The sequence below is a fragment of the Pichia membranifaciens genome (genome assembly GCF_001661235.1).
Source record: "Pichia membranifaciens NRRL Y-2026 unplaced genomic scaffold PICMEscaffold_1, whole genome shotgun sequence".
Lineage (NCBI taxonomy): Eukaryota > Fungi > Ascomycota > Pichiomycetes > Pichiales > Pichiaceae > Pichia > Pichia membranifaciens.
In genome coordinates, this window is record NW_017566982.1 from 589,722 (window position 1) to 616,349 (window position 26,628).

Sequence of the window (26,628 nt, forward strand, 5' to 3'; positions counted from 1 at the left end):
ATTTTTTGGTGGGCTTCAGGGGACAAAGGAGGACTTCGGACCACAGTAGGAATTTTTTGAGGTAATTGGGTGGCACAAAGCGGATAGTTCCCAGTACCTTTAACGACCAGAAGGATTGGATGAGATCCCAGTAATGCAGCCAGAGGCCGGAGTAAATTCAGCAAAATGAGACCGCTCATTTGAAATGTGGAGTGTAGCACCAGAATCCAAAATGTAGCTCCGACTTGGCATAACTGAGTCTTCTCTTGAGTTGAAGACTGCCCAAGAGATACCAGAGATAGATTTGGATGAGGAGTTGACAAGAGCTGCTGTATTACCACTAGAACTGCTAGCAGCAATCGGGGCAGCAGCTGGACAATCCTTAGCAACGTGGCCTCGTTTCTGGCATCGGTAACACTTCTGCTTATTAACATAAGGTTTCTTGGAAGTAGCTGCAAATACTGAACCCTGCGTTGTAGGAACGAGATCCCGCAGAGTGTTCTCAACCGCTGACAACGTAATGTTCGGAGTTGACACATCTAAAACTCGAGCATTCGCTTGGTCGGACTTAAACATCCTTAAGTAAAACAAACCCATCACTTGGGTAATTTCCGAGGAGTGGTTAAAGTGAGCACATATATCTCTGAACAAGGACAGAGCACTTTCATCACCGGCAGACTTACTGACCGAAGCATCACAAGCTTTATTAACCATAGCATACAATTGACGTGATGTAACCTGGGAGTAATCACGTCTAATCAACATAAGTAAATCAAGTCCGAACGCATTATCAGACTGATACTTTAACAACACTTTTGACGACACAGTATTCAACAGTACAACTTGAATTGCATTGTTCAATGCAACTTGGAGCTGCATAACTAGAGTGTCGTCTATCGGTTCAGCTGGAGGAAACATCATATCTCCAGTTGTAAAATAAACGTCAAGGCCAGCACCCTGAGTGGACAACAAGCATACCAGTGTAACTGTTCCATTTAGGATAGTTCATAGACGAAGAAAGCTTCAAGCTCTCATCTCTAGGGCAAGTGAGAGCGAATTGGCTCATAACCTGTTGTAATCTAGCTATTCTATTATGAATATCCATTGTATATGTTCACTTTTTCTTATGTTTGTTGCTTATTAATTTATAACTAATATAACTAGCCTACAAACTAATATTCTCAAACATAAATACAAGGGACAAACCTCTTGTATTTATACACTTACACCTTCGGTTAAACTTGCCATTATTCATTTATCATGGCGGCTAACTTTCCAGTTTTAGATTACTTAAGATGCCTTATCATGATAAGACTCTTATCTCTTATCACTCGATCATGATTGGCTTCGGCATCTTATCTCAACAATTACGTAATCAGATACAAAAACAATTTAAGTTAGTGCTGGTTATTCATTAAAAAAGCTTTTAACTTTTTAAAAGGTCTGATTACTAACTTTTCAGAGGAAGTCATAAGGTAACACTGCAGCTTAACTAGTGAGAGTGCAAAATCATTTAGTCTAATGCTCTAGAAAAGACGTTTACACTATTTAACATAATTGGTCCCTTGGCCCAGTTGGTTAAGGCGTGGTGCTAATAACGCCAAGATCAGCAGTTCGATCCTGCTAGGGACCATTTATTTTTTTCTTGTTGTTTAACAACATAGCACATAGCTTTTTGGGATACAACGACAAAATGTAATATGACTTTTAATCTTCGCCGCACGCCTGGCACGGTACTAAACCAAGAAACATCTTGAGCTAGTCGCAGACCCCAGATAATTAGGATGTCCCACGAGTAAAAAAACTCCTCAACTCCGGGTTCGTTGAACAAGGTCTGCTCTATACGACGTACACGAATTACGCATTTTTTTTCAACGATTTTCGAGTTTTCCACAAACATTAGTTTACTTTTTTTTCTAGCCTCAAAAGCTGCTGCCGTGAGACGACCAGATAGAAAACCAAAAGGGTAAAGCTCAGTGCGTGGGACCCAGTGCCAACAAGAGGTAAGATAATCTACACAGATGCAGTTATCCAAGTACCATGAGCTTGTCAAGTCGCTCACGGACGAACAAATCTTTGAGAAATTCTCTGAAGTGATTCCGCTCGAGCAAGCTTCGGGATTGTCGTCCTCCAGAGGCACATCTGGCGGCGAAGAGGAAGATGAAGACAGTACTGTGTTTGCAGGCCACGATGAAGAACAGATCAAACTGATGGCCGAAAACTGTATAGTGCTTGACTACAATGATACCCCTATTGGTTCGGGAACAAAAAAGCTCTGCCATTTGATGGAAAACATCAACAGAGGGCTTCTTCACCGTGCCTTCAGTGTCTTTCTCTTTGACTCGGACAACAACTTGTTGTTGCAGCAGAGAGCCACCGAAAAGATCACGTTTGCCGACATGTGGACAAACACGTGCTGCTCACACCCGTTGTGTGTTGAATCCGAAATGGGAGCGGACAAGGGCCCTATAACCAACTTGGACTGCGCAGTTCACGGTGCCAAGGTTGCTGCACAGAGGAAATTGTTCCACGAGTTAGGCATACAGGTAGCAGATGTTCCTTACGAGGATTTTAAGTTCTTGACTAGAATTCACTACATGGCTCCGAGTAACGGTGCTTGGGGGGAACACGAAATCGACTACATATTGATCATCAGAGCCAATGCCGAAGTTCATGCTAACCCTAATGAGGTCAGAGACTACAAGTACGTCTCCAAGACCGAACTGAAGCAGATGTTTGCCGATCCAAAGCTAGTGTTCACCCCTTGGTTCAAACTCATCTGCGAAACGTACTTGTTCAAATGGTGGGACCAGCTTGACAACCTAGAGGAGGTCAAAAGCAATACCATCGACCGTATGTTGTAGGTCTTGTTTTTAGATTTCACCACTTCTGTATAATTCATTCTCATCTTCTGTACTGCAACCTATGCCTATTATGTCTCGGAATAACAAAAAATAGACGTGCACTGTTGTCGCAACGACTTTCTGTTTTGAGAAAGCGGGTCTCGTTGACCGAACAAAACCGATAAGGAAAGCAAACTAGCGCTAATCGGATTACCTTTCGGAGCACATGCTTACATTCCTTGGAGAGCCAGATAACGCCCGTTGGCGTCAGACACCCGTTATCTGTAATGTCGGAGGTGCCGGTGGTCCGTTGGGAACTTTTTAGCTTGTTCAATCTGCTTATAAGCACATGGTGATCGTAGAGTTTGCTTTCCCGTAGATCTCAGAGCCAATTAACAGGCGGAAACATCACCATTTAAGACACAAACATGCAATTCGGCACACTAGCAGTGGCATCTCTTTTGTTGCTCATAGCGTTGAGATGGTTTCACGTTAGATGGACGTCTGCAAATCCGATCGGCAAAAAGCCCAAACATGCGCCGCCAACAATCGTGCCCGTCGGTGACGACTTTCAATGGGATAAGCAAGAACCCTATCCTTACAGACCATTCAAAAAGGGCCTATACAAAATGACACTAGCCATTCGCAAACTTGACCCCAACGATGTGATCTGCATTGAAAACACGTATCTCGACAGAGTGAACTTGAGAGCCAAGCTTTTCGATGAAACAAAACTTTTTGGCTGTCACGAGTCGGCAGTAGATGCTTTGAGAGAAACATACGACTACATATTTACCCATTTGATGAAAAGATATCCACAGTACTTTGAGCTGAACGAGAAAGGGTCGTCGATATTGAACAAGATCAAGGGCGAGTCTGTTCCAGCTAGCGCTGCCAACTTGAAACCGGAGGAAATGCTAAGGTACATTGCCACCAACATAGAGGAGGACATGCTTATTTTGATCAAGAACCCAGACACAGAGCAGTACGACGAGTACGTTCTTAGAGCAGCAGTCTCTCTAATGCCTGCCGGATTCAACCCTCTTGACAAATTAAACCAACCGTTAACGACCATCCATGGCCCAGTACCAGGTTATGTCCAGAAGCTACAAACAGCCATGAACAAGTTCTTCACCAGGCTACAGGCACATGAGTACTACGTCCGTAATAACTGGTCGCTACAAACTCACACCAACCTCTGTGCTCCAACAGGTTCACACGCCACCAAAGAGGAATCAGTCAAAATTCATCCTCTGTATCCCAGCGACCTCGACTTTAACAAATGCTTTTTCAGAGTCGAGAAGCAGTGTTTCACCAGACTTCCGAAGACGGGTGCAGATTTGATGTTCATCAGGACATACACCACCTCTCTGATGCAATTGAGAGAGCATCTCACCCACGAGCAGAAGGAGATTCTTTGCAGTGCTATTGACGGTCTCACCGGCGACCTGGCCATATACAAGAAGAGAATCCAATGGGGAGAAGCAGCCAAGAGTTTTATCCAGGGAGAAAGCAATGGTTCTCAACCCATTCCAAAAGATTATACATTCGTTCACTGAGGAGCTCTCCCAAAACAGTAGTTTCCGCCCCCCCAACCCATCAAAACAATATATACTTTGTATGTAAAACAGATTTCTGTAAACAATCGCAATACCTATCTGCCATTCATACTTGGCAAGATGTAGTAAAGATAATTCTATCCGTACGACGACGATAAGAATGGTGCAATGCACGTGCAGTAGAAATGAAAATCAAGGCGCATAGTTGTAGACGGGGCGAGCAGTTTTTTGGCGTCTACGTGGTGCTGATGCTGCAAACGGGCGGTTAAGGTGCAATGGGGCGGAGAGAAGTAAAAAGGGAGGCTTAAACTGGTAAACACAGAATATTGCACCGTGGACTTCCGATAAAGGTTCCCTAGTCACCATAGCATGTTCTCGAAAATTTCACAGCTGAGCAAGACCTTTGCCGACGAGATAAATAGGATAAACGATGAGGTGAACAGTCCAAACTCGGGAGAACAAAACCAGCTAGCAGATCCGGAGATTGCGAAGAAGATCATTGCAACACAGACACCTGACATATCCGAGGTAGTCAACCCAGAAAGTATCACAGCAGACGATTCTGATGCACAGGAGCCAAAGGAACCGGGCACGACTGCAGGCTCTGCCACTGACAATGGTGCCGAAGATTTCACCCAGATCAAATTGGGTTCGGATCCGGAGGCTACAAGTGAAAACGAAACCAGAGCAAACAGCGCAGAGCCCAAGAACTTGAGTCCAAGGGATGGACCCTTGCAACAAAATCAAGACTCTAGGTTTTTCGTACCCGGCACTGAAGTCAAACTCTCTTCTCTTCCTCCCGAGATCCGTTCAAGGTTAAACAAGTACCTCAAATACGAAAAGAAGTATCCTCAATTGTATGAGGCGTATAAGATCGAGAAAAAGAAGACAGCATTGATTCGTGCCTTTGAGAATATGTTGAAAGAGCAAACTCCTTGTTCCAGTATAGGAGAACTCAATGCAGTCCGGGACTATTTGGTTGGCATCAACAACCAAGGAAAGATGCTCAATTCAGAATTAGCTAAAATCACAAAGGACAAAAAGGTTGCTGATGATAAAATCTCAGCTCTGAATCAGAAGGTAAGAGATTTGCAGAAAGCCTTAACATCAAGAAACACCGATGAAGCAAATGAATTACAGAAATTGAGAGAACAAGTACAGTTATTGAAGAGTGAGAACTCCAAGCAGACCGATCTTGTCTCACAGGTGACTTCGCTTACCTCTGAAAAACAGCAGTTACTTGAAGAGTTAAAGGAGTATGAGACTCTTAAATCCAAATTAGATGAGGTCCAAAGCTCAAATTCTGAAACACAACAATTCAAAGATCAACTTGACGCTTCTGTGAAAGAAAAAGTGGAGCTTTCAGAAAAGTTACTTGTGGCCGAAAAGGATCTGGAAAATATGAAAGCTTTTTACGAAAACCAAGAATCAAACTCGAAGACAAAATACGAAGAAGGTAACGCCAAAATTTCAGTTTTAGAAAAACAACTTGAATCATCCAAAAAATTGAACGATCTATTCAAGGAAAAGCTTGAAACTTTAACAAATGAAACCAAAAATATTACTTCTGTGTTGACTCCAACGCCTGCTGCTCTCTCCCAGAGTAAAAATTCAAGGAAGAAAAAGAATAAAAAACAAAATCAGAACAGCAACAAAGTTGTTGAAGAGCCGCAAAACTCCAAAACAACGGAAACACTCACACCTGAAATTCACTCGGTGACAAATTCACCTGAAGTCGAGCTAATAGAAGCAAAACATGAATTGGACAAGTTGAACACTAGGTACGAAGAGGAAGCTTCCAAAAATAATGAGTTGGAAAAGTCTGTTCGAGAAAAGTCCACAGAGATCGAAGACTTGAAGGACATGTTGCGTAATGTCGGCGACTCACTCGTCGAATCACAAAAAGAAAATAAAGCCACTCATGATCTTGAGAAAGTTTTGGAGCTGACCAAAACAGAGTTAGAAGCTAAGTTGAATGAACTGGAAATGCTCCGCCTTCAAAACTCCAATGCGTTAACAGATTATGAGAAGACTAAAGCATCTTTATCGAAAAAGGTGAATGAGAACGTAAAGAAAGTTGGCGAGCTTGAGTCTTTGCTAGAGAAGAAAACTTTGGAATTGGAGTCCCTTCAAAAGAAAGTTGATGATCTGCTTTTGAATTCTAAGAATTTAGAGTCATTGCTGAATAAGAACAAGGCCAACGAAAAGGCTTTGCAAGATAAATTGGGTTCAATAACAGAAGAAAAGAGTAGACTGCAGTCCGAATTGGACATGCTGAAAAAATCAACTGCTAATGATAGCGTGAACAAGTCAGATTTGCTAAATATGAAAACCCAGCTGGGAAGAAAAGAGCGTGTATTAGTAGAGGCTGAGAACAAAATCAAGTTCTTGCAAGAGGAGAAGTCGAAAGTAAATGATCTCATGATTGAACTAAAGGTTCAAAATAAAGAACTTAAAAATCAGGAAACATCTTATCAGGAAGTGAAGGGTAGTCTGACCAGACTCAATGAAAAGTTAAAGGCAGAGGTTAATGAAAACAACCTGAAGATTAATAAGCTTTCCCTTGAAAACACCAAATTAGCCAAGAAGCTCGAAGAGTTGCAAGATCAATATAATGAGGTGAAACACATCAAATCATCTTCAAATGACCAGGTGGAATCTTTTAAGAGAAGAGTCGAGGAACTTTCGATGAGAAACAAAGAATACGAGAATAGAATTGATGTGTTACAAGAAGAGCTCACTCAATCGAGAAACATGCTCCAAGAAAGAACACGCGAGATGACAACCATGAGGAAGTTAGTGATGGACAATGAAGAGACTCAAAATTTAGATAGAAAGGAATTGAAATCAAAATTTGACAGACTTTTAGAAGAAAAAGAAAAAGCAGACAATGAAGCGCTATTGGCAATAAGAAACAAGCAAAGGGAGATTGAAGAACTAAAAAGAAAACAAACAGATCTTTCTTCTCATATGGAGCAACTGGAAGCTGCAAATAGCGCCTTGACAACTCAGGTCAGAAAACTATCAGATCACAAGCACTCTGAGGAATTCCAGAAATCTGCCTCGAATGGAGCATCCGAGAAGAAATCATTACAAGAAGTTAGTGAGTACAACTCAAAAATGATAGAAACTCTTCGTGAATCACTGAACAAAACTGAAGCTAGGTTGCGTGAAGTTGAGGAAATGAACGTAAAACTTCGTAGCGTGAACCAGGACTCTTCTGATAAATTAATCCGTCTCAACAAAAAATACAAATTACTGTCTTTACAATATAAGAGAAGAATGTCTGAGTCTAGTACCCATTCAAGCAGAAAAAACAGTTTTGTTACCACGAATGATGTGGTAGATGCCAGTCTGCTACATCCTGCAGCAGACGATGAGAAGCAGTACGATAATGAAGATCTCAAGGAAAAGTCAATTTATATAAAGAACGTTTTGATGGGGTTCTTAGAGCATAAGGAACAAAGGCAAATGCTACTTCCTGTAATTAAGATGTTGTTGTACATGTCCGACGATGACACGAAAAAGCTAAATGAACTTTTAGTTTAGGTTATCTATTTTGGTCTATAGTGTATATAAAAATAGTACTGAGCCTGATTGTATCTTAATATCTAGATATCCAAGTATATATATGTACAGAGAAAGGAAGGATAATCTATGTTTTTATTGATGTAGCAGTCTTGCCACCGATTTCTGTTTTATCATCCATATATGGCCTTAATACTTCTGGTATCTGAATGCTGTCAGTAGCCGGGTCATAAAAATTTTCGATAATGGCCAAAACAACCCTTGGAACTGCACAAGCAGTACCATTCAATGTATGGGCAAACTTGAGCTTGCTATCCTTAGGGTCTCTAACTTTTGTGTTCAATCTCCTGGATTGAAACTCAAGACAATTGGAGGTAGATGAAACCTCACCCCAAGTACCTCTACCAGGCATGAGAACCTCAATGTCTATCTTTTTATAGGCAGGTGCACCCAAGTCATCATGTGGCATGATAAGTACACGGGCCGTAAGACCTAGACTTTTGATGAAATCCTTCTGGAACTTGACAATCCTATCAAACTTGTCCATGCTTTGCTTCTCATCCGGGAAGGTCCAGGAGAATAGCTCGACTTTGGTAAACTCGTGAACTCTATATAGACCTCTGGTATCTCTCCCGGCTGCACCTGCCTCGGCACGATAACTCCGTGAGAGTCCCACCAAATCAAGCGGAACGTCTGCGCCTTTGAATTCATGATTTGCATATAAAGCGGCTAGTGGTATCTCAGCTGTTCCCGTCAAGCACAAATCCTCGTTTTGAAGCTCGTATACTTGGCGTTCATTGTTTGTGTCACGAGGCATAAAACCACAAGCATTAGTGACTTCAGTCCGAACAATCGAAGGTGGCAATACCATCAGAAAGCCTGCTTGTCGTGCCTTTTTTAGTGCATACTGAATCAAGGCTTGTTCCAGCAAAGCACCATCACCTATTAAATAGTACCAACCACGTCCAGAGACCTTTGTTGCCTGACTAAAATTCACTAAACCGAGATGCTCCATAATTTCTTTATGATCAAATCTAGAATCACTTTTGACCTTGAAATCATCGCTCGTAGAGTCTTTCAGCTCCTGTGTAGGGTTCAAATACTCCAACAAAACTTGCTTGTCTTTTACAGAGTCGTGGATGTAATTAGGAAGGCTCGAAACTTGGACGAAGAGTTTATCTTCTAGCGTAGTTTGCAGCTTGGTTTTCTCATTCAAAATTGGCTTGTACCTCGTGAGTTTGTCCAAAATCGTTTCCTGTTCAACTATATTATCCACTTTGTCTTTCTTCTGTGCAATTTTCAATTGTTTTAATGTACCTTGCAACTGCCTCGACTCATGCTTGAAATTTAAAACGGTCTCTGAAATTTTTTGCAGTTCTTGGTAATCGTCTCTAAAAGTGGGAGAGAGGGGAAATGTCATATTTCTCTTTGCACAAACATCTTTGAAAGTGTCGTACTCTTGGTATGCTCTTTTCAAGTCTAACTGTGCTTTTTTCAAGGAGTTTGTTGTTCTTAGGCTAGCAGCGGTTTCGGCATATTGCTTCATATCCACATTGGACGCTACTTTCGCAGTCCCATACGGGCGATGCCCAAGTCTTCTCCACATATCACAAGTTGGCAAATTGCTTCAAGTTATTCTCTACACTCTTAAGCTTATTTCCTCGGAAAAGATAAGCCATAGGCATTCGTTTCCTGTACCTTTTCCAGCTAGATCGAGAAGCCCGTAAGAAAGATCTGCCTTACGTTTGCGCGAGTAAGCCGAGTTAATGTGGAGGAAAACGATATCGGCCGACCTGTACTAGCAGTCTCTGAGGGTGAGTTGCAACAATGGCGACTTGAGGAGTCAGCATCGGAAGCTGAAGAATTAGTAACGTCAGGCACTAGGCTCACATTCAGTTACATACACAAAACTGGAAAAACTAGGGGGTACTCGTGTGCGATCCACAATCCATAGAGACCTATCATTCCAACTTAGAATCCAGCCCACAATGTCTTTAGAAGGTGCAATTGGCGAAGAGAAGAAACTGATGTCTCTTCTCAGAGAACGCCAGTACAAGTCAGAGAATGCCCCAAGGAGTCGCAGTGCCTCTCGGAACCCGAAGGAGTGTAGCGTTGCTACAAGGTCGGAAAGCGTGACCCCGTCTGTCTACGAAGAACAAGTGTATCCTGAATCTATCACATTCAAAGATCCATCTTCAAGACTTTCGACGAAGCCCATAGCAGACGATCAAATAGACGTCAGTTCTGAGGAAAGGTTAAGCGATAGTGATTATGAATTTTCTGTTAATGACGAGGGAAGAATATTGCCAAACTACTCGTCATCTGGTCCAGTCTCATCTTCCAAAAAGAAGGTGGATGAATTGACTTTGCTAAATGAAAGGAAAATGATGAAAAAGGCTGAATCTGCAAAGATAGCCGATTCATTGCTTGCGTCGGAGAGAGCTATAAGTAACGCAAAGGCTATTGGAAGAAATATCCCGACGGAAGTTATTAATACTCTGGAAGAACAGGCAAAAGACTCAGGGACTGAAATCCATGTTGATCCGGAAGAGTTTTACCAAGAAAGGGCCGCTAGGAAGAACAAGTTGGAAGAATATGCGGTTTACAAAAAAAAGCTGATATCTTCCGGAACAACATCCAATGCTGAGTTTATTGCTCCTTATACTCGAGACCAAGAAGACAAGATAGATACAGAACTTGCAACTGTCTTGAATTCTAAAACACAAATTTCCGATATCGATTCCGATGTATCAAATCAGCGTGCCGTGCGTACAATCACAAGGGGTAATTTTTTTGAAACTTTGATCAGCAGCGATGTCAAACATCCCAAGAGTTTTGTTCTTTGTATGGATTTCTCAGATGAAAGCAAATATGCTTTGGAATGGTGTGTTGGTACTGTTTTGGTCGATTCCTCAGTCTTATACATTTTGAATGTTTTGGAAGATGACGATTATTCGTCGATGAATTTGAACGGTATTCAACCAACAAGTTCTGGAAAATCCTTAGCAACAGATCACCCTTCGGGAACAACAAGAGAACGTACTCGTGTCAACAACGTGAATGAAATTACCAAACTAGTAGTTGACCTATTGAAACTAACAAAACTTCAGATTCATGTGGTTATTGAGTCATGCCATCATCCTATACCCAGACACTTTATAGTGGGTGTTATAAAGCACATGTCTCCTAACCTAGTAGTTGTTGGCTCGAAGGGCTCGTCTGCCATTAAAGGTGTTCTCATGGGCTCGCTCTCTAATCATCTTGTTAGGAAGTCACCTGTTCCAGTAATGGTTGTAAGGAATAGGTTGAAGAAAATTGCGAAAAAGAGTAAATTTTCCAATAATGTCACTTCTCTGAAAGGGTTGGCAGATGCAAGAATTGATTAGGATCGGTGGGGACCGTTGTACACTTTTTGTGACTTGTTGATATATGATAATGTCTACAATCTTATTATGAACAATTAATTTAACGAATAAATTTGGAGATGCCATTGAGTAAATTCTTATAGATTATTAAACCATCTACGCTAAACTTTGAGGAAAGATTACAACTTTACACAGGCGAACTATGCAACATACCAGAATAGTTCTCTATCGTTTTCATCTCGCCTGAGATACTCCTTGTCAACTAATTCTTCTACTCTTCTTTTTACAAGAGAAGGCTGTGGTCGGAATCTCTTCCCAACATCGCCTATTAATCTAACAACATCAGCAACAAGTACCTGGTACTTAGCGGACTGGCGGGCTTTCATGACACGAACAATAGCAGCATCTACCTCGTATTCTCTTGACCGTTGGACTGCAGTAAGAGTAAATGCACGTTCCTCATCAGTTTCCAGACGTGAGGAAGAAAAAGTTGCGTCAAATTTGTCTGATTCGGAGGCTTGGTTTGTTCCTGCTTGCACTTTAGCTGATGTTGATGATAGCGAGACTGCCAAAATTTTGAATTTAGCTTGAGGATATTTGAAATCTAAATTCAGCGAAAACTTGTCAGTTGGGTTTATATCCCTTGACATCGGCATTTTCTTCAATATTCTAGTCTTTGGCGCAACCGCTATACTTTGCAAGTGACGAATTAGGTCAGAGGTTGGAATTTTTGTTAACTGGTGGATTTCTTCGAATGTCAGAGATCTTGAACCATCTTCAGTTTCATCATCGTTAAAACAAGTTAAGACGATAAATGCCGCCAAAGTTGGCATGTTAACCAAATACGACTTTCCTGGAAAGTTCATTCGAAGGTCAACAGTACACATGTTGGGAGCCCACGTTAGGTTCCTGCCGTTGTATGTATTATTGTAATATTTCTCAAATGTTGCCTTTACTATATCTAGCGCAGGCACATACGTTACCTCTTCCATTGCTTTGTTGACTGGCATGGGCCAAAAGTTAGCAGTTAGTATGGAAAAATCGACATCAAACTTACGGCCATCATTCATACGTGCTAAGTCTGATGCTAGGGTAGTTGTGCTTGCTTCATTACGGAATTGTTGTGTAATGTCTTGAGAAATTTTGATGTCCTTGAACATTCCTTCAAATTTAGCAGTGAAAGTTGAGCCTGCTTCTGTTTTGAGCTTTGATATCATCTGTAATTCTAGCTCGGTTGAAATTGATTTCTGGTTCAAAAGACGTTTGGCAAGATGATTCTTGTAATATTTTTCAAAGATATCTTTATCCTTAATGAATTTAAATATCAGAATCGAGTCATCAAACACTCTTTCCACCTCATCCGAAGATTTATTCTTCAAAGATTTTTTGATGCAGTCATCAATGTATAGTGACAAGTATTCTTGTATCCGGTTATTTTCATTGAGGAATGTTATGCAAGCAGATTCTACCTCTCTGTAAATTTCAATATCGTTGCTGAATGCTTTCTCTATTATTCGATCGTACTTGTATTTGCAATCTGTGAAATTTTTGATATAACTCACTGCGAATTGGGTATTAGCTTCTTTGCCTGATTTCTTTGTAGCTTTCTTTTTCTTATCGTCAGAAGCATCGAAATCGTTTGCCTGTTGAAGTTTTGTTTGAGCAATCAGCTCTTCACCGTTGCAAATCACTATTGAGCGTAAACAATTCTTAAGAATTAATTTGTTTGAATCAATTCCTTCCACTAGTCTATAAACTTTCTCCAAAATTTCAAAATCATTGTTTTCTATCCATTTTTTCAACCCATCATTCTGCAAACTTAGAATATTTTTGATGTTAGCCACAACCAAATCTTTGTACATCAAATCTCTCAATTTCTCCGTGGTTTGATTGGGCAGATATATTTGAAATCGTGATTCTTCGTCATTGATGATTTGTACCGCCTTATTAATGTACAAGGAGCCGCTTTGATGACCCAGCAGTTCGTTAATTTTCTGCTCGTAATATCTGTGGGAAGACAAAAGTAGCTCAGGCTCAAAATACCTGCTATAGTATGTTTCGCCATCAACTCCCACCAACGACTCAAAGATGGTGATTGTGGATTTTATTAGAAACTTATCGATCAGTTCACCGTTCCTGTTCAAATTGAAATAGTTCAGAAAAATCTCAATCAACTTAGCTCCAATGGTAACATTTGAAGCTTCCAAGTTATGCATAACAATATACTTCTGAAATGATATAAGACCGACGTCATAAACTAGTGGCAACCGATTTTCCTTAGTAAATGTTCTGTCCATATACATCACCACTTGGCTAATAAGCCAGACGGATATCAAATGATCATCCCATACTTTATTAAAAAGATTCAAAATTTCTGCGGCATCCGACTTTCTGATTACATGGTCGGGAAGGTCATCATCTCCTCTCATATCGGATGCGTTCATATTCTGTTGTTCTTCCTTTTTTATGATGAGAGATTCTAGTTGTTTTCTGACGTTGTCTTCCAAGTATTTGACTATTTCATCATGGACATGATTGTACAAGTACTGCGCATTTTTGGAAAGAACCAAGTTGTAGGCTAGACGATAAAGCTGCTCAAAAGACCATTTGGATGCATTCTTGTTCTGGATGTCTTTAATTGCAACCTCCAAAAGCTTCCACGATTCATTTGGATCTAGGGTATTTGATCCCGATTTACGGGGTGGGCGGATTTTAGATTTCAATTTTTGTTGTTTCAAAGTCGAAGAAAGCATGTCTGTTTACCTATCCGGCTAGACACACGTTATTCTGATGCTAGTGTACCCAAATATGTTGGTTCTCCCAGAGCTTTAATACAAGAAGACCTAGGCACTCAGTAAACATGAAGAGGAAAATGTCAGACAGGTGAGGATCACCTTTCGCTAGTGTTAAACTCACTTAATGAGCATAGGCTTCTACAAAACTACAGCGGACAACAGCTCTGGGTGGCGTGCTATTTTATGGTGGATCTATAAGCTACTGCAAGAGCCATGTAACATCTTAGAGTCGAATGTTCTTGACGCCCTTCTCTTTATACTACCATACCATATGGTTTCAACACGCTGTAGAGGATGGATAGTGCTACGTCCGAAAATGCGGGCAAAAAATAAAATAGTGAAGTTTATGTGATGTGTTGGTTTTCTTTATAATCCAAAACTTATCGGTTGGAGTATTTTGGTGTATATAGGAAAGTCAAGCAAGCCACCGGTGGTCAGACAGCTTCATACACAACCATGTCTGATATACTGGATGTCCTGAACATCAAATCTTTCCCACAGAAAAAGGGGAAGGAAGGAAACCAACAACCGCAACAGACTTCTTCTGAATCGAGGCAGATATATACGCCGGACGATTATGCGACCTCGACGAAGCGTAGAAAATTGTCTGCTATGAACAGAGAGCTATACAACCTTATTGGCTCGAACGTCCCCTCTTTGGCAATAGATACAGCCTCTGTTGCTAATGCGGGAAGCGGGAAGAAGTTCAAAGAGAAACTGGTCAACACTAAAAAGAATGCGCCATGGAAACACATCGGGTTCAAAAATTCAGCAAGACCCGATGGACTTGTATTATACCACTGGACAAAATCCGTGCCTTCACTGAAGTCTAGATTAAAGACGTCAGAGAACGACGACGTCACTAGCATCGAAGAAGGGAAAGAAACAGTTCAAGAACCTGCTGGAACTTCAGGATTACCGATCAAGCCGAATGAGGAGAAAGAAGTTGACACAGAGGATAATGAAATCGAGCTAGACCCTAATGAGTACCGATATGCAAAGTACAATACCAGTCTAGATATTCCTACATTCACTGAGGAAGAGTATGAAGAAGCAATGAAAGTGGAAGCCGAAAGGAAACAAAAAGATATTGAGACCAAGCTTGCCAAGGAAAAGGTAAAGCTGGAAAAAGAAAAGGAGAAAGCATTACAGAAGAAGCAAGAGAGCAAAAGTGCCTCTGTTGAAACCTATCAACCTGAAAAAGCGAAGCTTCAAAGCAAGGAAGAAGAGTCCAAGAATGGCGGAGCAGAACAAGATAACCAAGGCTCAGAAGAGAAGAAGGACGAAAACAGCAAGGATACGAAAGAAGGAAGCACTGAAAGTGATGCAATGAATGTTACAGAGGCCGTAGTGAAGTCGGCTTCCGAGTCTAACGCTGAGGAAGATGACAAAGGGGAAGACATCGAAACTAATGCAGACGACACAAGTGAAGATAAGAAAATTGAAGAGCAAGCTGACGAGAAGGTCGAAGAGAAGACTGAAGAGAAGACCGCAGAGGAAGACGAGGAGAAGGTCGAAGAGACTATCCAGAAGGAAGATTCAGAGAACGTGGAAGGAGCTGCAAGTCAAGATCTTGAAGTAGGAGAAAGAACGTGGACATATGATGAGACAAAATTCTTATTTGATCTATGCTCTACATTCGATATGCGTTGGGCTGTCATTTACGACAGGTATCAGGACAAGTATACTGGTAGGACTATTGAAGACCTCAAAGTGCAAATGTACACGATATCTGCACATTTGCTGGAAAAGAGGGGAAACTTGAACGATTCTGCTCTGATTAAGGCACTCAGATCGTTCAACAAGGACAAAGAGCTTGAGCGTAAGTATTACTTAACGAAATTGATTCATCGTGCACCAACTGAAATTGCCGAGGAAGAATCGTTGGTCATAGAAGCAAGAAAGTTTGAGCTTGCGGCAAAGAAGATGTTGCTTGAACGGGCCCAGCTGTTACAGCTACTTGATTCTCCACAATCTTCGGCATCGGTGCAACAGTATTTGACGTCCCAGGGACTGACACAGTTGTACAACTCGCTAATGGCTGCCGATAAGAGCAAGAAGCGCAAGGCGGAAGTGCCAGTTGCGCCTCTTCTTGGTCCGAATGCCATTCCACATACGCAGCATCTTCAAATGTCATCATCTGCGAACAACAACAACGGCGGCAACAGCCACAGCAATGCCAATGGCGGCAATGTGAGTGGAAACAAACGACGCTCGAATGCTGGCCAGAACTCAGTGGGCTCCAACGGTGGAGCCGGTAATGGCAAGGCAACTGTAAGCAGCAGCAGTAGCAATGGCGTCAAGCCCCCAAGCAAGCTCAGCGAGGTTCAGCAGCTATTGCAGAAGAATCTAACGGCGGAGGAGCTTGAAGTGTACGGTATTGAGATCCACAACGAGCGGATCCAGCCCGGTGTGCATGTGAGGTCGCAGAAGATCGCGTCCTTCAAACCTAGCGTGCAGGCGAAGGTGCACGAGATTCTCGGACAGCTGGGGCTCTCGACCAAGCCGACGATGCCGACGGGACCTGTGAGCAAGAAGTTTGACGATCTCTTGTACAAGATCTCGCACTTGGTTGATCTGAAGAAGCAGAGCGACAAGCTACTTGCGGAGATCGAGTTGATCAAGAGACAGAAGGGGGTTTTGTAAAGTATCCAGTATAATGGTCAGTGTATGTATACACGAAGATAGAAACTAATTACAGACACGTACCTACAGAAAGATAACACGAGCAGAGGGGGCCGGTGACCAGATCACCTTTCGAGGTTGATTGCGTTGCCGAACTTGGCGTAGAGAGACGACTTCAAGGCGGAAAGCGTTTTGCTGAGGTCCTCAATCTTCGACTTGGTGGCGCCGATGCTCTCGTCAATCTCCGCGGCCTGGGCCTCGAGTCTGAGCATCACCTCCGACTGCTTGAGCTTCACGAAGCAGCCGTCGCCGATGACGGAACTCGAGTTTTCGGCGCTCGCGTCCGGCGTGTCGCCGCCAATCAGAAAGTCCACCAGCTCGTCCTCGTCGACAAGCTCCAGCTCGAGCGTGACGTCGTCGATCTGCTCCTTGTCTGCCTCGAGCCGGGACAGCTGGTCGTTGAGACGGTCGTAGTGCGTCATCAGTGTGCTGAACTCATTGATCTGCTGCTGGTCCTGGAAGGTGACCTGGTTTGTGTTCTGCGTGCCCTGCGGTAGTAGCTCCATGGTTCGCTTGTGGCTGGGTACGTGAATGGCAGACTGCAAACGCCTACGCGGAGGCTCATGCTACATGACAGAGGGGGGCACAAGTGACGATCTGAAGATTCATGAAGGCCGTACCGTGTCCCCGTTCTCTACAGTGGCAAGCTGCCGCGAGGAAAAAACGGCGATCGACGCAAAATGCCGCCGCTGACGTCAGCACGCTAGCGGGTAGCCTGCGGCTACCCGCTAACGCTTTTCTTTTTGGCATCGCTGTTGGGCAGCCACGCCCGCACTGCGGGCGTGGCGTATTTGCTGAAGGGATGCAAGCGGACCAGACGCAGCCAGACGGAGCCAGACGGAGCCAGATGGAGTTATAGACACAGGCAGAAACATGCAACGACGTAGACGAGGCCGACGACGTGGCCAGCGTAGGAGAGGGAAAGGGGGCCAGAAGGTGGTGTGGTCGTTTATCTGGCCAATGGGCGGGCCGCGATAGCGCGCAGTAAGCTGGCCATGACGTTGCCCGATCGGGAGTGCTGACGCAGGAGGAATAGGGGCCGGCGGGTGGAAGGAAGAGGGGGGCGCAGAGCTAGGTGTCGCTGCGTGGGGCTCCCCGCTAGGCCAGAGAGGACGTCCGGCCGTCCGCTGGCGACACAGGAGCGGGGCCAGCGGGGAGTCCGGCGGGGAGAAGAGCGGGCGCAAGAAGACCCCCCCCCCTTGTTGGGCCCCGGCGGCGTTGCTCACACGCTGTCGCAGTGTCGCCCGCTGCTGACTTCGGCGCGGACGCCTGTCTTTTCCCTCGTCGGTTTCCCGTTTGGTCGAGACATTATCGCGCTAATTAATGCACAGCAGCGTTGCAATCGCCAGGCGACCGAGAGAACAACAGTTGCATGCTAGAAAAACATTCAGTTTCCCTCTTTTTCTTGGAGTGCCTGTGGTCGGGGCGTGCTTTTCTTCTTCTTCAGCCCCCGCTTGTGCTGCCACGTCTGCTTGCTTGCTTGCTTACTTGTTGCTTCGCCGCCTGAACCTTTCCTCCAGCAACGCGCCCCACCCCCCAAGAACCGCCTCAACGATGTCCTATTTATTGGAAAAAACCCAAACTTTGCAAAAGTACCTCGACTTGCCTCAACAAGGCAAGATCATCGCCGAGTACGTCTGGATCGACGCCAGCGGCAACCTCAGATCGAAGGGCAGAACCCTTTCCAAGAAGGTGACTGCGGTCTCGCAGCTTCCAGAGTGGAACTTCGACGGCTCGTCCACCGGCCAGGCGCCAGGCAACAACTCTGACGTCTACTTGAAGCCAGTCGCTTTCTACCCAGATCCGTTCAGAAGAGGCGACAACATCATTGTCTTGACTGACTGCTGGAACAACGACGGCACTCCAAACAAGTTCAACCACAGACACGAGTGCGAGAAGTTGATGACTGCACACGCCAAGGAGGAAGTCTGGTTCGGTTTGGAGCAAGAGTACACCCTCTTGGACCCAGTCGACGGCTACATCTACGGCTGGCCTAAGGGCGGCTTCCCAGCTCCACAGGGCCCATACTACTGTGGTGTCGGTGCCGCCAAGGTCTACGCCAGAGACGTCATCGAGGCCCACTACAAGGCCTGCCTCTACTCGGGCATCACCATCTCCGGTATCAACGCCGAGGTCATGCCTTCCCAATGGGAGTTCCAGGTCGGTCCTTGCGAGGGCATCAAGATGGGAGACGAGTTGTGGATGGCCAGATACTTGCTGGAAAGAGTCTCCGAAGAGTTCGGTGTCAAGGTCACCTTCCATCCAAAGCCATTGAAGGGTGACTGGAATGGTGCTGGTTGTCATACCAACGTCTCCACCCTTGCCATGAGAAACCCAGGTGGTATGAAGCAAATCCAGGAGGCCATTGAAAAGCTCTCCAAGAGACACAAGGAACACATCGAGTTGTACGGTAAGGACAACGAACAGAGATTGACCGGTAGACACGAGACCGCCTCCATGGAGACCTTCTCCTCCGGCGTTGCTAACAGAGGCGCCTCCATCAGAATCCCAAGATCCGTTCAAGCCGAGGGCTACGGTTACTTCGAGGACAGAAGACCAGCCTCCAACATCGACCCTTACCTTGTCACCGGTATCATGGTCGAGACCGTCTGCGGCTCTGTCCCTGACGCCGACATGTACAAGGAGTTCCAAAGAGAGTCTGCTTGATTCTATCTCCGGGGTCCTCTTCTGTGGGCCGAGACCTTTACATACAAAAAACACAATTAAAACAGAGACGCCATATCCGAGAGAAAAAGGCTAAGTCTTAATTATATTATATAACTAACAATCCCTATCCGTATGTTTCCCAATGTATAGATTAAATTCAAGTAAATAAAACAAGTCAGCAAACAACCTCTAGCGTCGTCCAAGTCCGATCCCGAGGACCGATTAGTACCACCAGCCCTCGATTTAGTTGATCCTTCCTCCACTGGCCTTATCAGATCTCCACTCGGGCTCAAGTCGATAGCGATAAATTGGCCGCTTTTCTTTCTTGTGACTTCGCTGCCCGTCGTTGCCTAGAATGCGGCGATGTGAGCGCTACGACCTTCTCGGTACGACAACCGCAGCAGGGGACCGATCGGCGCAGAAAATTAAAAACATCTGTACACCACAAGGAGACCTGTTGAAGATGCGTCTTTCCTAAGATGGAAATAGTTCCGTGGTTGAAAGTAGCAGAGACAGAGACAGGGGCACGAAAAGCACTCTGGGAACAGTCCAAAGGCACAAAGCAGGACCAAGTGACACCCATTTGCACTTACTCCAAACCATGGCAGACCCTGTGTTGGAATACCTGAGCACAATCTCGCTTACACACGCGTACCTCGGTCTCCCCGACGCGGACATCCCTGTGCTCCACAACACTGTCGCCGCCTACACTGAGTCTCCCCGGATTTCCAAGAAGTACCCGGCTGCGGCGGTGCCGGAGGGCCCCGTGCCTTGCGACACGTACATACCTCTTGCTCTTCCCGGAAAGCGTGCCGCGGGACTCACAGACGAGATCAGAATCCGGTTGTACATCCTGCAGCTCCGTCTCGAGATCATCATGTCGGAATTCCGACTCGCCACGGGCACGATCTCGAGGCTCAAAGACCTTTTCGCGCAGCTCGGTGTGCAAGAGGAGGTTGGTGCGTTGACTCTGGTGATCACCCTCAGAGCGGAGCTGCTCGAGGCGGAGGCATTTTTGCAGGAAACCGTCCCCGAGGACGAGGAGGAGGAAGAGGAAGAAGAGGAGGAGAACGATATCGGAAAGGCAGGCAAAGAAAAGGAACAGGGGAATGAGTTGAAGCAGCGCAAAAAGAAGAAGAAGAAGGGTAAGAGTAAGGCTTCGGGTGAGAAAGAGAAGGAAAAGGAGAAAAAGAGAACCAGGTCCCCCTTCGACCATCTTGCCATTGTGAAGAACGCAGTCACCTCGTACATCGACAAGTCCGCCGAAGTGGTGATCAGTTCAGTGAACAGGTCCGCCGCACTGAGCGTCACCAGCTCCGGAGCAGATTCAATGCGTGCTGCGGACGACTTGTTTGCCTTGCACAAGAGGAAAGCGGGTCTAGACAAGAACATCGCCGACCTCGCAAAGGGAATTAGTGTAGACAAGGAGAACAAGATCATGATAAACCCTGCCATTGTCGCCAATGAGTCCATCGAGGCGCTTTCGGAGCTCTTGAAAATGAGACCCCTCGATGCAGAAACATACATCGAACTCTCCCACGTTTATCTCTCGAACGGTAAGATAAAGGAAGCACTTTGGTGTGTTGGCGAGTGCTTGATCATTGGATGTTCTGGCGCATGGAACGTCTGGAGTTACAGAGCAGAGCTCTGCATGTTGCAGGGGAAATGCATTGCTGCCGAAAACGGCGACGCAGCCAGCGTGAGGTCCTGGCTTTATTCTGCAATCGCCTCATTCGCTCACTCCATCGAACTATGCTCCGGATACGTACGAGCCTGGTGTGGACTGTATGTTAGTCTACAAAAATTGGACGATCTGAAAATAGAGGTGGATCCTATCTACCCAAAAATGAAGTTTATCACGCTTACGCAAATTAAAGTAATGTTGGACGATGTTTCTATTCCAGTCAAGGAAAGAGAGAACATTCACTGGATATTAAACAATTATTAATGTTGTTCTCTTTCCCTTTTCCTTTATCTTTCTTATATTGTCTTTTTTTTCCATCCCCGTTATAAACTAAGCCCCGCAAAGATTGCGAATTTACTACATAATTATACAGCAACCTTCTGAGTCTGTCTTGCCATTGTTACCATCACTATGGTAGTGCTTCCCATTCCTAGGAGTATTGGAATGCTTGAATTGCAATTGCGTAGCACTCTGTGGGCTTTTCACATTGACCGAATCTCTAAAAGGATTGTGCTCAGGAGCTCCCCAAATTTCAGGTAGTAAAGGGTCGTTGTGTTGCTCGGTGAAGTCGATAACCATGAGTGCACAATTCGACGCTTTTATCCTTGGGGTCTTTAGCTCCTCCATGAGCTTCATGTTGTATTTATTTATCCGTTCTAACGTCAATTGCTTCTTTCTATTAAGCCTGAATGCATGTATTAGTTTCTCCCTGAGCGCTGCAGACTGTGCCGCATTCTCTACCTCCGTTCTCTGATAGTTATTGTCTGTATCATACGTGAAGTTGAACTGCTGCGGTTGCTGCATTTTAGGGGTTTCGAATAAGGCTGCTTTGCGGCTGGGTGGGCTTATCTGTAAGGGCTCTGTGACGGAAGTGTTTGAAGACATAGTCACAGGCGAACCTTGGACGTCAGAGGTGCAATAATCGTTGTATAATGATATTCCGACAGTCTCCATCTTATCCATCAATAGAAGATCAGTCTGTAGGCTATATAAATTAGAAGAAAGTGAGTTCGAGTTAATTCAATGTAGAAATAAAGTAATAAAATTAATTCCTGCTGCTGAGTACTAATCTGGAACCTCGGTTTTTTTTTGATGTCTCTCAAAGATGCCAAGACAGAAAAGAAAGGAAAGCAAACCAGAAAGAAGGAAAAGACTACATTCTTACTACCTTCCTCCCTTTGCAAGGTGGAGGAAGTAGAGGGGAGAACTGCTTCTACACCACTCCCCCATAGGGAATCATAAAACCCTGTCACCCGGACGTTCTCAGTCTCCTGTAAGGGAAGAACGTCAACTTTTGGAATTCGCAAAGTAAACACACTTCTGCCCGATCGGCATACTAGCTAGATGAAACGGGTTTCAAACAAGAGGAAAGCATGTTTCAGCATTGTGTCACCTCTCTGAAAAGAGAAATTCGATAATTCAGCCGCGCTTTTAATATGCCGGACAATTTCCAGAACCTGGTTGTCTATGTTTCAAGCACAGATATGCATCTTTTCAAGCGACACTTTTAGGGGGAGGAGTAGTTGCCATGCAATATCACGCAAACGCCTCACATATAGTATGGTTGTCTGGTAAACATGTTGACAAACAGAGGAGACCAGCCTCATCACCTAAAAAAGCTAATTCTGGCTCTATAACTTTAACCAGTTGGCCGGAGCGAGAGCCGAGCTCAAAGCATAAGAATCTACTCCTCACTGGTCTTCAGAAGCTTTCCATCCTCTAAATGGAGAAGAGTAACTATATTCATGGTAGACTCAACTGCGTGCTTTTATTCTCTTTATTAAGGCTAAACCCCTTTCCATACTGCGAGTTTTAGTATTCAGTACTCAGCCATACCGACCGTTTATTTTTTATACAATGGGTATGTAGCGGTTGAAGATTGCAAAAATGGGCTGTGCGTTTCCCCTTTTTCTAGACAATCGGGGCACTTGGTGTTGTTCGAATTCTGCTTTTGAGGGAAGAGGTGATGAGATAAAACATTGATTAAGCGAAAAGATAGCACTATGGAAACTCAATGGTGGAATACAGGCGAAGTAAAGCAATTTATAGTAAAAGAAAAGTATGAACCCCCTTTTTTTACGGAAAAAAGAGGAATCAAAGATCGGAGAATCAACCCTCGGAGACTAGTGGATCCTATTCTAAGAAAAGAGGAGAATAGCAGAAGCTTGATAAAGGATGTGATCAGTGAGATAGTGTCACTCCACCCCGATACCTACAGGGACATTCCTGAATATAAGAGGTCTAGGAGCTTTTATGTCACTTCAACTCAAGATAGATTTGCTGTATTCAAAGATGAGAAAGATACCTTGCAGTTGATTGAAGACTTTGCAGACAGCACGTTCAGAGTAGTAAAAAATAGTGAACGGTGGATGAAAGATATTCTTCGTTAGATGAGAAAAAATTCGGCCGAGTTCACTTGGTTAAATCCTCAGTTATATTTTAAAGCTATATAATTAAAAATTTAAACAAAAGTGAAAGATTGCTTCGGTGAGCATCACGGAATACCTAAAACCCAAAGTAAGTAAAAAAAGTGTAAAAGAATTGTGAAAGCGAAAAAACATAAAGCGTAAGAAAATGAATGGAATGTGTTAATACTGGTTTACAAGCTTTTGTACCAATCCTCTGGGATAGGTAAATCACCACCTGGAAAATTTGTTTGAAACCCACATGTGCCCAAAAAATCAAACATTGGTGCTACACCCAGCCCATTTGCCGAGCTGGAACCCTCGGAGTTCATAATGTCTGTGTCAATCTGGGAGAAAATATCGTTCAAAAACTCTTGTTCTTGCTGTTGTAGCTGCTTTCCATGGGGGCCAGTTCCTTCCTGAGAGCTTGATTCATCAACATTGTACTTCACAGTTTGAATGTCGTCAGCTTCATTTGGAGGTATGGATAAAGCACGAGGAAGCAGAAAGGTGCCTGTGCTAGCTTCGCTCAGACTAGGGGTTTTGCTACGTAGCATTTGACTTAACTGTTGAGCAGCAGCTGTCATATTTTCAGCATCTGAAGTCACATTTGCAGCTGGACTAGAGTGTGAATTGCCATAAAGTGCTGTCAAATCTTTGTGCAATTGATTTGGTAGCTTTTGCATATTTTGATCTTGAGGGGAATCTTTAACCGTTTGTGAAATAGGGGTCAAGTGAGATTGAGATTGAGGTATTTGCAATTGGGGTTGGCCTTGCTGCAGCCCATCCATTATATCAGAATGTGAATATCCTATTGGTGAAGGCACAAATACGGAGTTCGATCTTTCCTCGGGAGATTCCACTTTGGCTTTTCTCATTGGTATTGCATTTATAGTCGAATCTGTCTCTTGATTCTTCATATTATCAATACCGTAATTGATAAAATTGTTGAACTGTATACGAGAATCACTAGACATATTCTGGTTATCACCACCATCATTTTGAGTCGTAACGTTAATTTTAATTTTCTCGATAGCTTTCTCTTTGCCTAACTCATTTAGCAAATCTACCATAGAATTGGTTGCGCCATTTTTGTTGAACTTACTAGAGACCTTCATCCATTTCGAGATTCTTGTCAAAATAGCGCTCATTTTGTTTGCAACTTTTGAATCTTTTGATATTTTCTTAATGCTTTCTGAAACTTTTTCGTATTCTTGCTCAACGTCAACTTCAAAATCTAATTGTTGAGTTTTCACCAAAAGACGTGCTCTAATCAATGCCACCAAAGCATGCATTGGTCTATAATAAAAAAAGGTCGGAAAATTGGAGGTTTGATCACACAGGAGGATGAATGAATCAATGACCTTTTCACTTGCCTTAATCAGGCGATTAAGTGTTTGCAAATATACCTCAGTTAAAACATCACGCCTAAGAAGCACACGACAAACAATATAATCATACATGGTCATCAACAATTGGTAATAGATAATAGACAAGAGGTTCCTCATTTTAGAGGATGAATTGAAAAGATTAGATTCCATAGCAAGCTTTTGCATCCTCTTCTCGTAATTTACCATAATATTTCTCAACATGCCGTTATTTATGGTTGTGTCACTTTCAGCAGTAAATCCAACCGAGCCTCCTTTACGAACAGAAACATTCGGAAAGCCGTTTGGACACAAAAATTGGAAAATTTCTTCTCCCAGTGCTACCAATTTGGAATAAAAATAGATAAATTTATCAGCATCATTGCTTTCACCCATTAAAAGCAGCTGACAGCAACGTTCATGAACTGGTGTCCAGCTGACAACTTTAAACCTTGGCAAAGACAAACCAAGTGAACCACAACATGAATACACTGCCATGTAAGATCTAATCATTTGTCTTTCTGAGGAATTATCGCTTAGAATTTTTGACGTATTTTTATAAACCTCATTTCCCAGGTCAAGACAAAGAGTTAAATTGAGAGCCATCAATAAACTCATTTGATGCTTGTATGATCCCCACTTTCTAGGCGGCGAGCACCACAATGAAAGAACAAGATAAATCTGGATAAAGCTGACAGATATATTTCCCGTTATGGAGGTTCTTATTGATAAATTTTCCTCTAGATAATATAGCAAGGTGTCATGCAAATCTGGATCGTTCAAACAAGTTACAGTTATAAGTGACAACAATACCAAAGGTTCGTTTTCGAGTAGCCAGTCATAAGTGTAATGTTTTGGAAATGAGACGCAAGGCCAGTAAACGTAAAGGTCATTGAAAAAATAAGCAAGTCGTGATTTTGCTTCTTCCGTTGAGATTATGTTTAGCCTAATCAACTCCTTTATTACATTCTGCTCATGAGATATCCATGGTAGATTTGGGATAGCCTTAACCACTCCTTCCTTCATAGAATTGACAGAACTTGCTTCTGCTCTCGCAGAATCCGATTTAGTACTATCATTTGGCTCATTATTCCTGCCCTTTTGGGTTTTGACAGCATGAAGAATCAAACGCTGAGTCTCGCTGAGCTGAAATTGTAGGGTCAACAAATTTTCTAAGTTGATGTTTTCAGAATCATGATACTCATTACGCTGAATGGCCTGAAAAAGCTTGTTGGACTCATTGATAGCTTGTTGGAGTTGTGCCAACGGTCCGTCTCCCTTCAACTTGGATCTCTTCCTTGGTTTTCGCTTTGCCTGTGATTGGGTTGGGTCATCGGTGGCAGAACATTGTAAACCGGCTTTGAAGCATCTTGTGCAGCTTTCAAAACTAGGATCTTCAAACACGCATCTCATTTTAAGACGATGACATCTTGCACATGCCCTTAGTCTTCTGAATTTGTCCGCAAAATCGGTCTGAGACATCGATGTAGAAGCCAGATCATCCAATTGTCTTTTTCTTCCCCCGGAATCACTGGAATTAAGGTCCGTTGTATCCTCGTCAGGCAGATTTTGTTCGACAGACATGGTTCCCCTTGGCTTTTTTGAGTATTTTGCAATACACAAACCGAATCTAATCTCTTCCAGGCACACAACAAACCAAAGAGGGGGAATCAGATAATCCTTCTACAGAACCAGAAGCTGTGACAGCAGCTTTCGGAATGGCTTGCCAAAAATTTAGAAAGACCTCTTTC

At 43.6% G+C, this 26,628-nt stretch overlaps 13 protein-coding genes and 1 non-coding gene across 14 annotated transcripts; 9 read left to right on the forward strand and 5 right to left on the reverse strand.

Annotated features, from left to right (window-relative positions):
* Positions 1-1,538: 1,538 nt before the first annotated feature.
* On the forward strand, positions 1,539-1,612 carry PICMEDRAFT_t12. Its single transcript has one exon. It is a non-coding gene; the product is annotated as a tRNA-Ile (tRNA).
* A 339-nt stretch (positions 1,613-1,951) lies between these two features.
* PICMEDRAFT_14131 (hypothetical protein) lies at positions 1,952-2,941 on the forward strand. The gene has a single exon (XM_019160235.1). The coding sequence runs from the start codon at positions 2,001-2,003 to the stop codon at positions 2,841-2,843; it is 843 nt and encodes a 280-aa protein (XP_019019694.1). The 5' UTR covers positions 1,952-2,000; the 3' UTR covers positions 2,844-2,941.
* Positions 2,942-3,601: 660 nt separating this feature from the next.
* Positions 3,602-4,481, forward strand: PICMEDRAFT_14132 (hypothetical protein). Its single transcript, XM_019160236.1, has one exon. The coding sequence runs from the start codon at positions 3,626-3,628 to the stop codon at positions 4,379-4,381; it is 756 nt and encodes a 251-aa protein (XP_019019695.1). The 5' UTR covers positions 3,602-3,625; the 3' UTR covers positions 4,382-4,481.
* A 3,448-nt stretch (positions 4,482-7,929) lies between these two features.
* Positions 7,930-9,549, reverse strand: PICMEDRAFT_14134 (hypothetical protein). The gene has a single exon (XM_019160237.1). The coding sequence runs from the start codon at positions 9,513-9,515 to the stop codon at positions 8,037-8,039; it is 1,479 nt and encodes a 492-aa protein (XP_019019696.1). The 5' UTR covers positions 9,516-9,549; the 3' UTR covers positions 7,930-8,036.
* Positions 9,550-9,897: 348 nt separating this feature from the next.
* PICMEDRAFT_70212 (hypothetical protein) lies at positions 9,898-11,295 on the forward strand (the record flags this gene model as incomplete). Its single annotated transcript, XM_019163590.1, has 1 exon — positions 9,898-11,295. The coding sequence occupies one exon, from the start codon at positions 9,898-9,900 to the stop codon at positions 11,293-11,295; it is 1,398 nt and encodes a 465-aa protein (XP_019019697.1).
* Positions 11,296-11,388: 93 nt separating this feature from the next.
* On the reverse strand, positions 11,389-14,082 carry PICMEDRAFT_14136 (hypothetical protein). Its single transcript, XM_019160238.1, has one exon. The coding sequence runs from the start codon at positions 14,025-14,027 to the stop codon at positions 11,475-11,477; it is 2,553 nt and encodes an 850-aa protein (XP_019019698.1). The 5' UTR covers positions 14,028-14,082; the 3' UTR covers positions 11,389-11,474.
* Positions 14,083-14,525: 443 nt separating this feature from the next.
* Positions 14,526-16,715, forward strand: PICMEDRAFT_30079 (hypothetical protein; the record flags this gene model as incomplete). Its single annotated transcript, XM_019162625.1, has 4 exons — positions 14,526-14,882; positions 15,027-15,131; positions 15,567-16,201; positions 16,268-16,715. 4 exons carry the CDS (start codon positions 14,526-14,528, stop codon positions 16,713-16,715), a joined length of 1,545 nt encoding a protein of 514 aa, XP_019019699.1.
* Positions 16,716-16,819: 104 nt separating this feature from the next.
* On the reverse strand, positions 16,820-17,260 carry PICMEDRAFT_70215 (hypothetical protein; the record flags this gene model as incomplete). Its single annotated transcript, XM_019163591.1, has 1 exon — positions 16,820-17,260. The coding sequence occupies one exon, from the start codon at positions 17,258-17,260 to the stop codon at positions 16,820-16,822; it is 441 nt and encodes a 146-aa protein (XP_019019700.1).
* A 1,048-nt stretch (positions 17,261-18,308) lies between these two features.
* PICMEDRAFT_70216 (hypothetical protein) lies at positions 18,309-19,421 on the forward strand (the record flags this gene model as incomplete). Its single annotated transcript, XM_019163592.1, has 1 exon — positions 18,309-19,421. One exon carries the CDS (start codon positions 18,309-18,311, stop codon positions 19,419-19,421), a length of 1,113 nt encoding a protein of 370 aa, XP_019019701.1.
* Positions 19,422-20,334: 913 nt separating this feature from the next.
* Positions 20,335-21,416, forward strand: PICMEDRAFT_84282 (hypothetical protein). Its single transcript, XM_019165003.1, has 2 exons — positions 20,335-20,505; positions 20,594-21,416. The coding sequence occupies exon 2, from the start codon at positions 20,752-20,754 to the stop codon at positions 21,367-21,369; it is 618 nt and encodes a 205-aa protein (XP_019019702.1). The 5' UTR covers positions 20,335-20,505; positions 20,594-20,751; the 3' UTR covers positions 21,370-21,416.
* A 205-nt stretch (positions 21,417-21,621) lies between these two features.
* On the reverse strand, positions 21,622-21,777 carry PICMEDRAFT_19829 (hypothetical protein; the record flags this gene model as incomplete). Its single annotated transcript, XM_019162142.1, has 1 exon — positions 21,622-21,777. A coding segment is annotated over one exon (156 nt), but the record flags the coding sequence as incomplete, so codon positions are not given.
* Positions 21,778-22,604: 827 nt separating this feature from the next.
* On the forward strand, positions 22,605-23,134 carry PICMEDRAFT_14140 (hypothetical protein). The gene has a single exon (XM_019160239.1). The coding sequence runs from the start codon at positions 22,634-22,636 to the stop codon at positions 22,826-22,828; it is 195 nt and encodes a 64-aa protein (XP_019019704.1). The 5' UTR covers positions 22,605-22,633; the 3' UTR covers positions 22,829-23,134.
* PICMEDRAFT_14141 (hypothetical protein) lies at positions 22,635-23,594 on the forward strand. Its single transcript, XM_019160240.1, has one exon. The coding sequence runs from the start codon at positions 23,109-23,111 to the stop codon at positions 23,493-23,495; it is 387 nt and encodes a 128-aa protein (XP_019019705.1). The 5' UTR covers positions 22,635-23,108; the 3' UTR covers positions 23,496-23,594.
* On the reverse strand, positions 23,205-26,574 carry PICMEDRAFT_14142 (hypothetical protein). Its single transcript, XM_019160241.1, has one exon. It carries the CDS (start codon positions 26,459-26,461, stop codon positions 23,705-23,707), a length of 2,757 nt encoding a protein of 918 aa, XP_019019706.1. The 5' UTR covers positions 26,462-26,574; the 3' UTR covers positions 23,205-23,704.
* Positions 26,575-26,628: the final 54 nt, after the last annotated feature.

Excerpts from the sequence above, each read along its gene's own strand:
- PICMEDRAFT_14131 (XM_019160235.1), top strand. The coding sequence starts at position 2,001 with ATGCAGTTATCCAAGTACCATGAGCTTGTCAAGTCGCTCACGGACGAA.
- PICMEDRAFT_14132 (XM_019160236.1), top strand. The coding sequence starts at position 3,626 with ATGAAAAGATATCCACAGTACTTTGAGCTGAACGAGAAAGGGTCGTCG.
- PICMEDRAFT_14134 (XM_019160237.1), bottom strand. The coding sequence starts at position 9,515 with ATGTGGAGAAGACTTGGGCATCGCCCGTATGGGACTGCGAAAGTAGCG.
- PICMEDRAFT_14136 (XM_019160238.1), bottom strand. The coding sequence starts at position 14,027 with ATGCTTTCTTCGACTTTGAAACAACAAAAATTGAAATCTAAAATCCGC.
- PICMEDRAFT_84282 (XM_019165003.1), top strand. The coding sequence starts at position 20,752 with ATGCGTGCTGCGGACGACTTGTTTGCCTTGCACAAGAGGAAAGCGGGT.
- PICMEDRAFT_14140 (XM_019160239.1), top strand. The coding sequence starts at position 22,634 with ATGCAATATCACGCAAACGCCTCACATATAGTATGGTTGTCTGGTAAA.
- PICMEDRAFT_14141 (XM_019160240.1), top strand. The coding sequence starts at position 23,109 with ATGGAAACTCAATGGTGGAATACAGGCGAAGTAAAGCAATTTATAGTA.
- PICMEDRAFT_14142 (XM_019160241.1), bottom strand. The coding sequence starts at position 26,461 with ATGTCTGTCGAACAAAATCTGCCTGACGAGGATACAACGGACCTTAAT.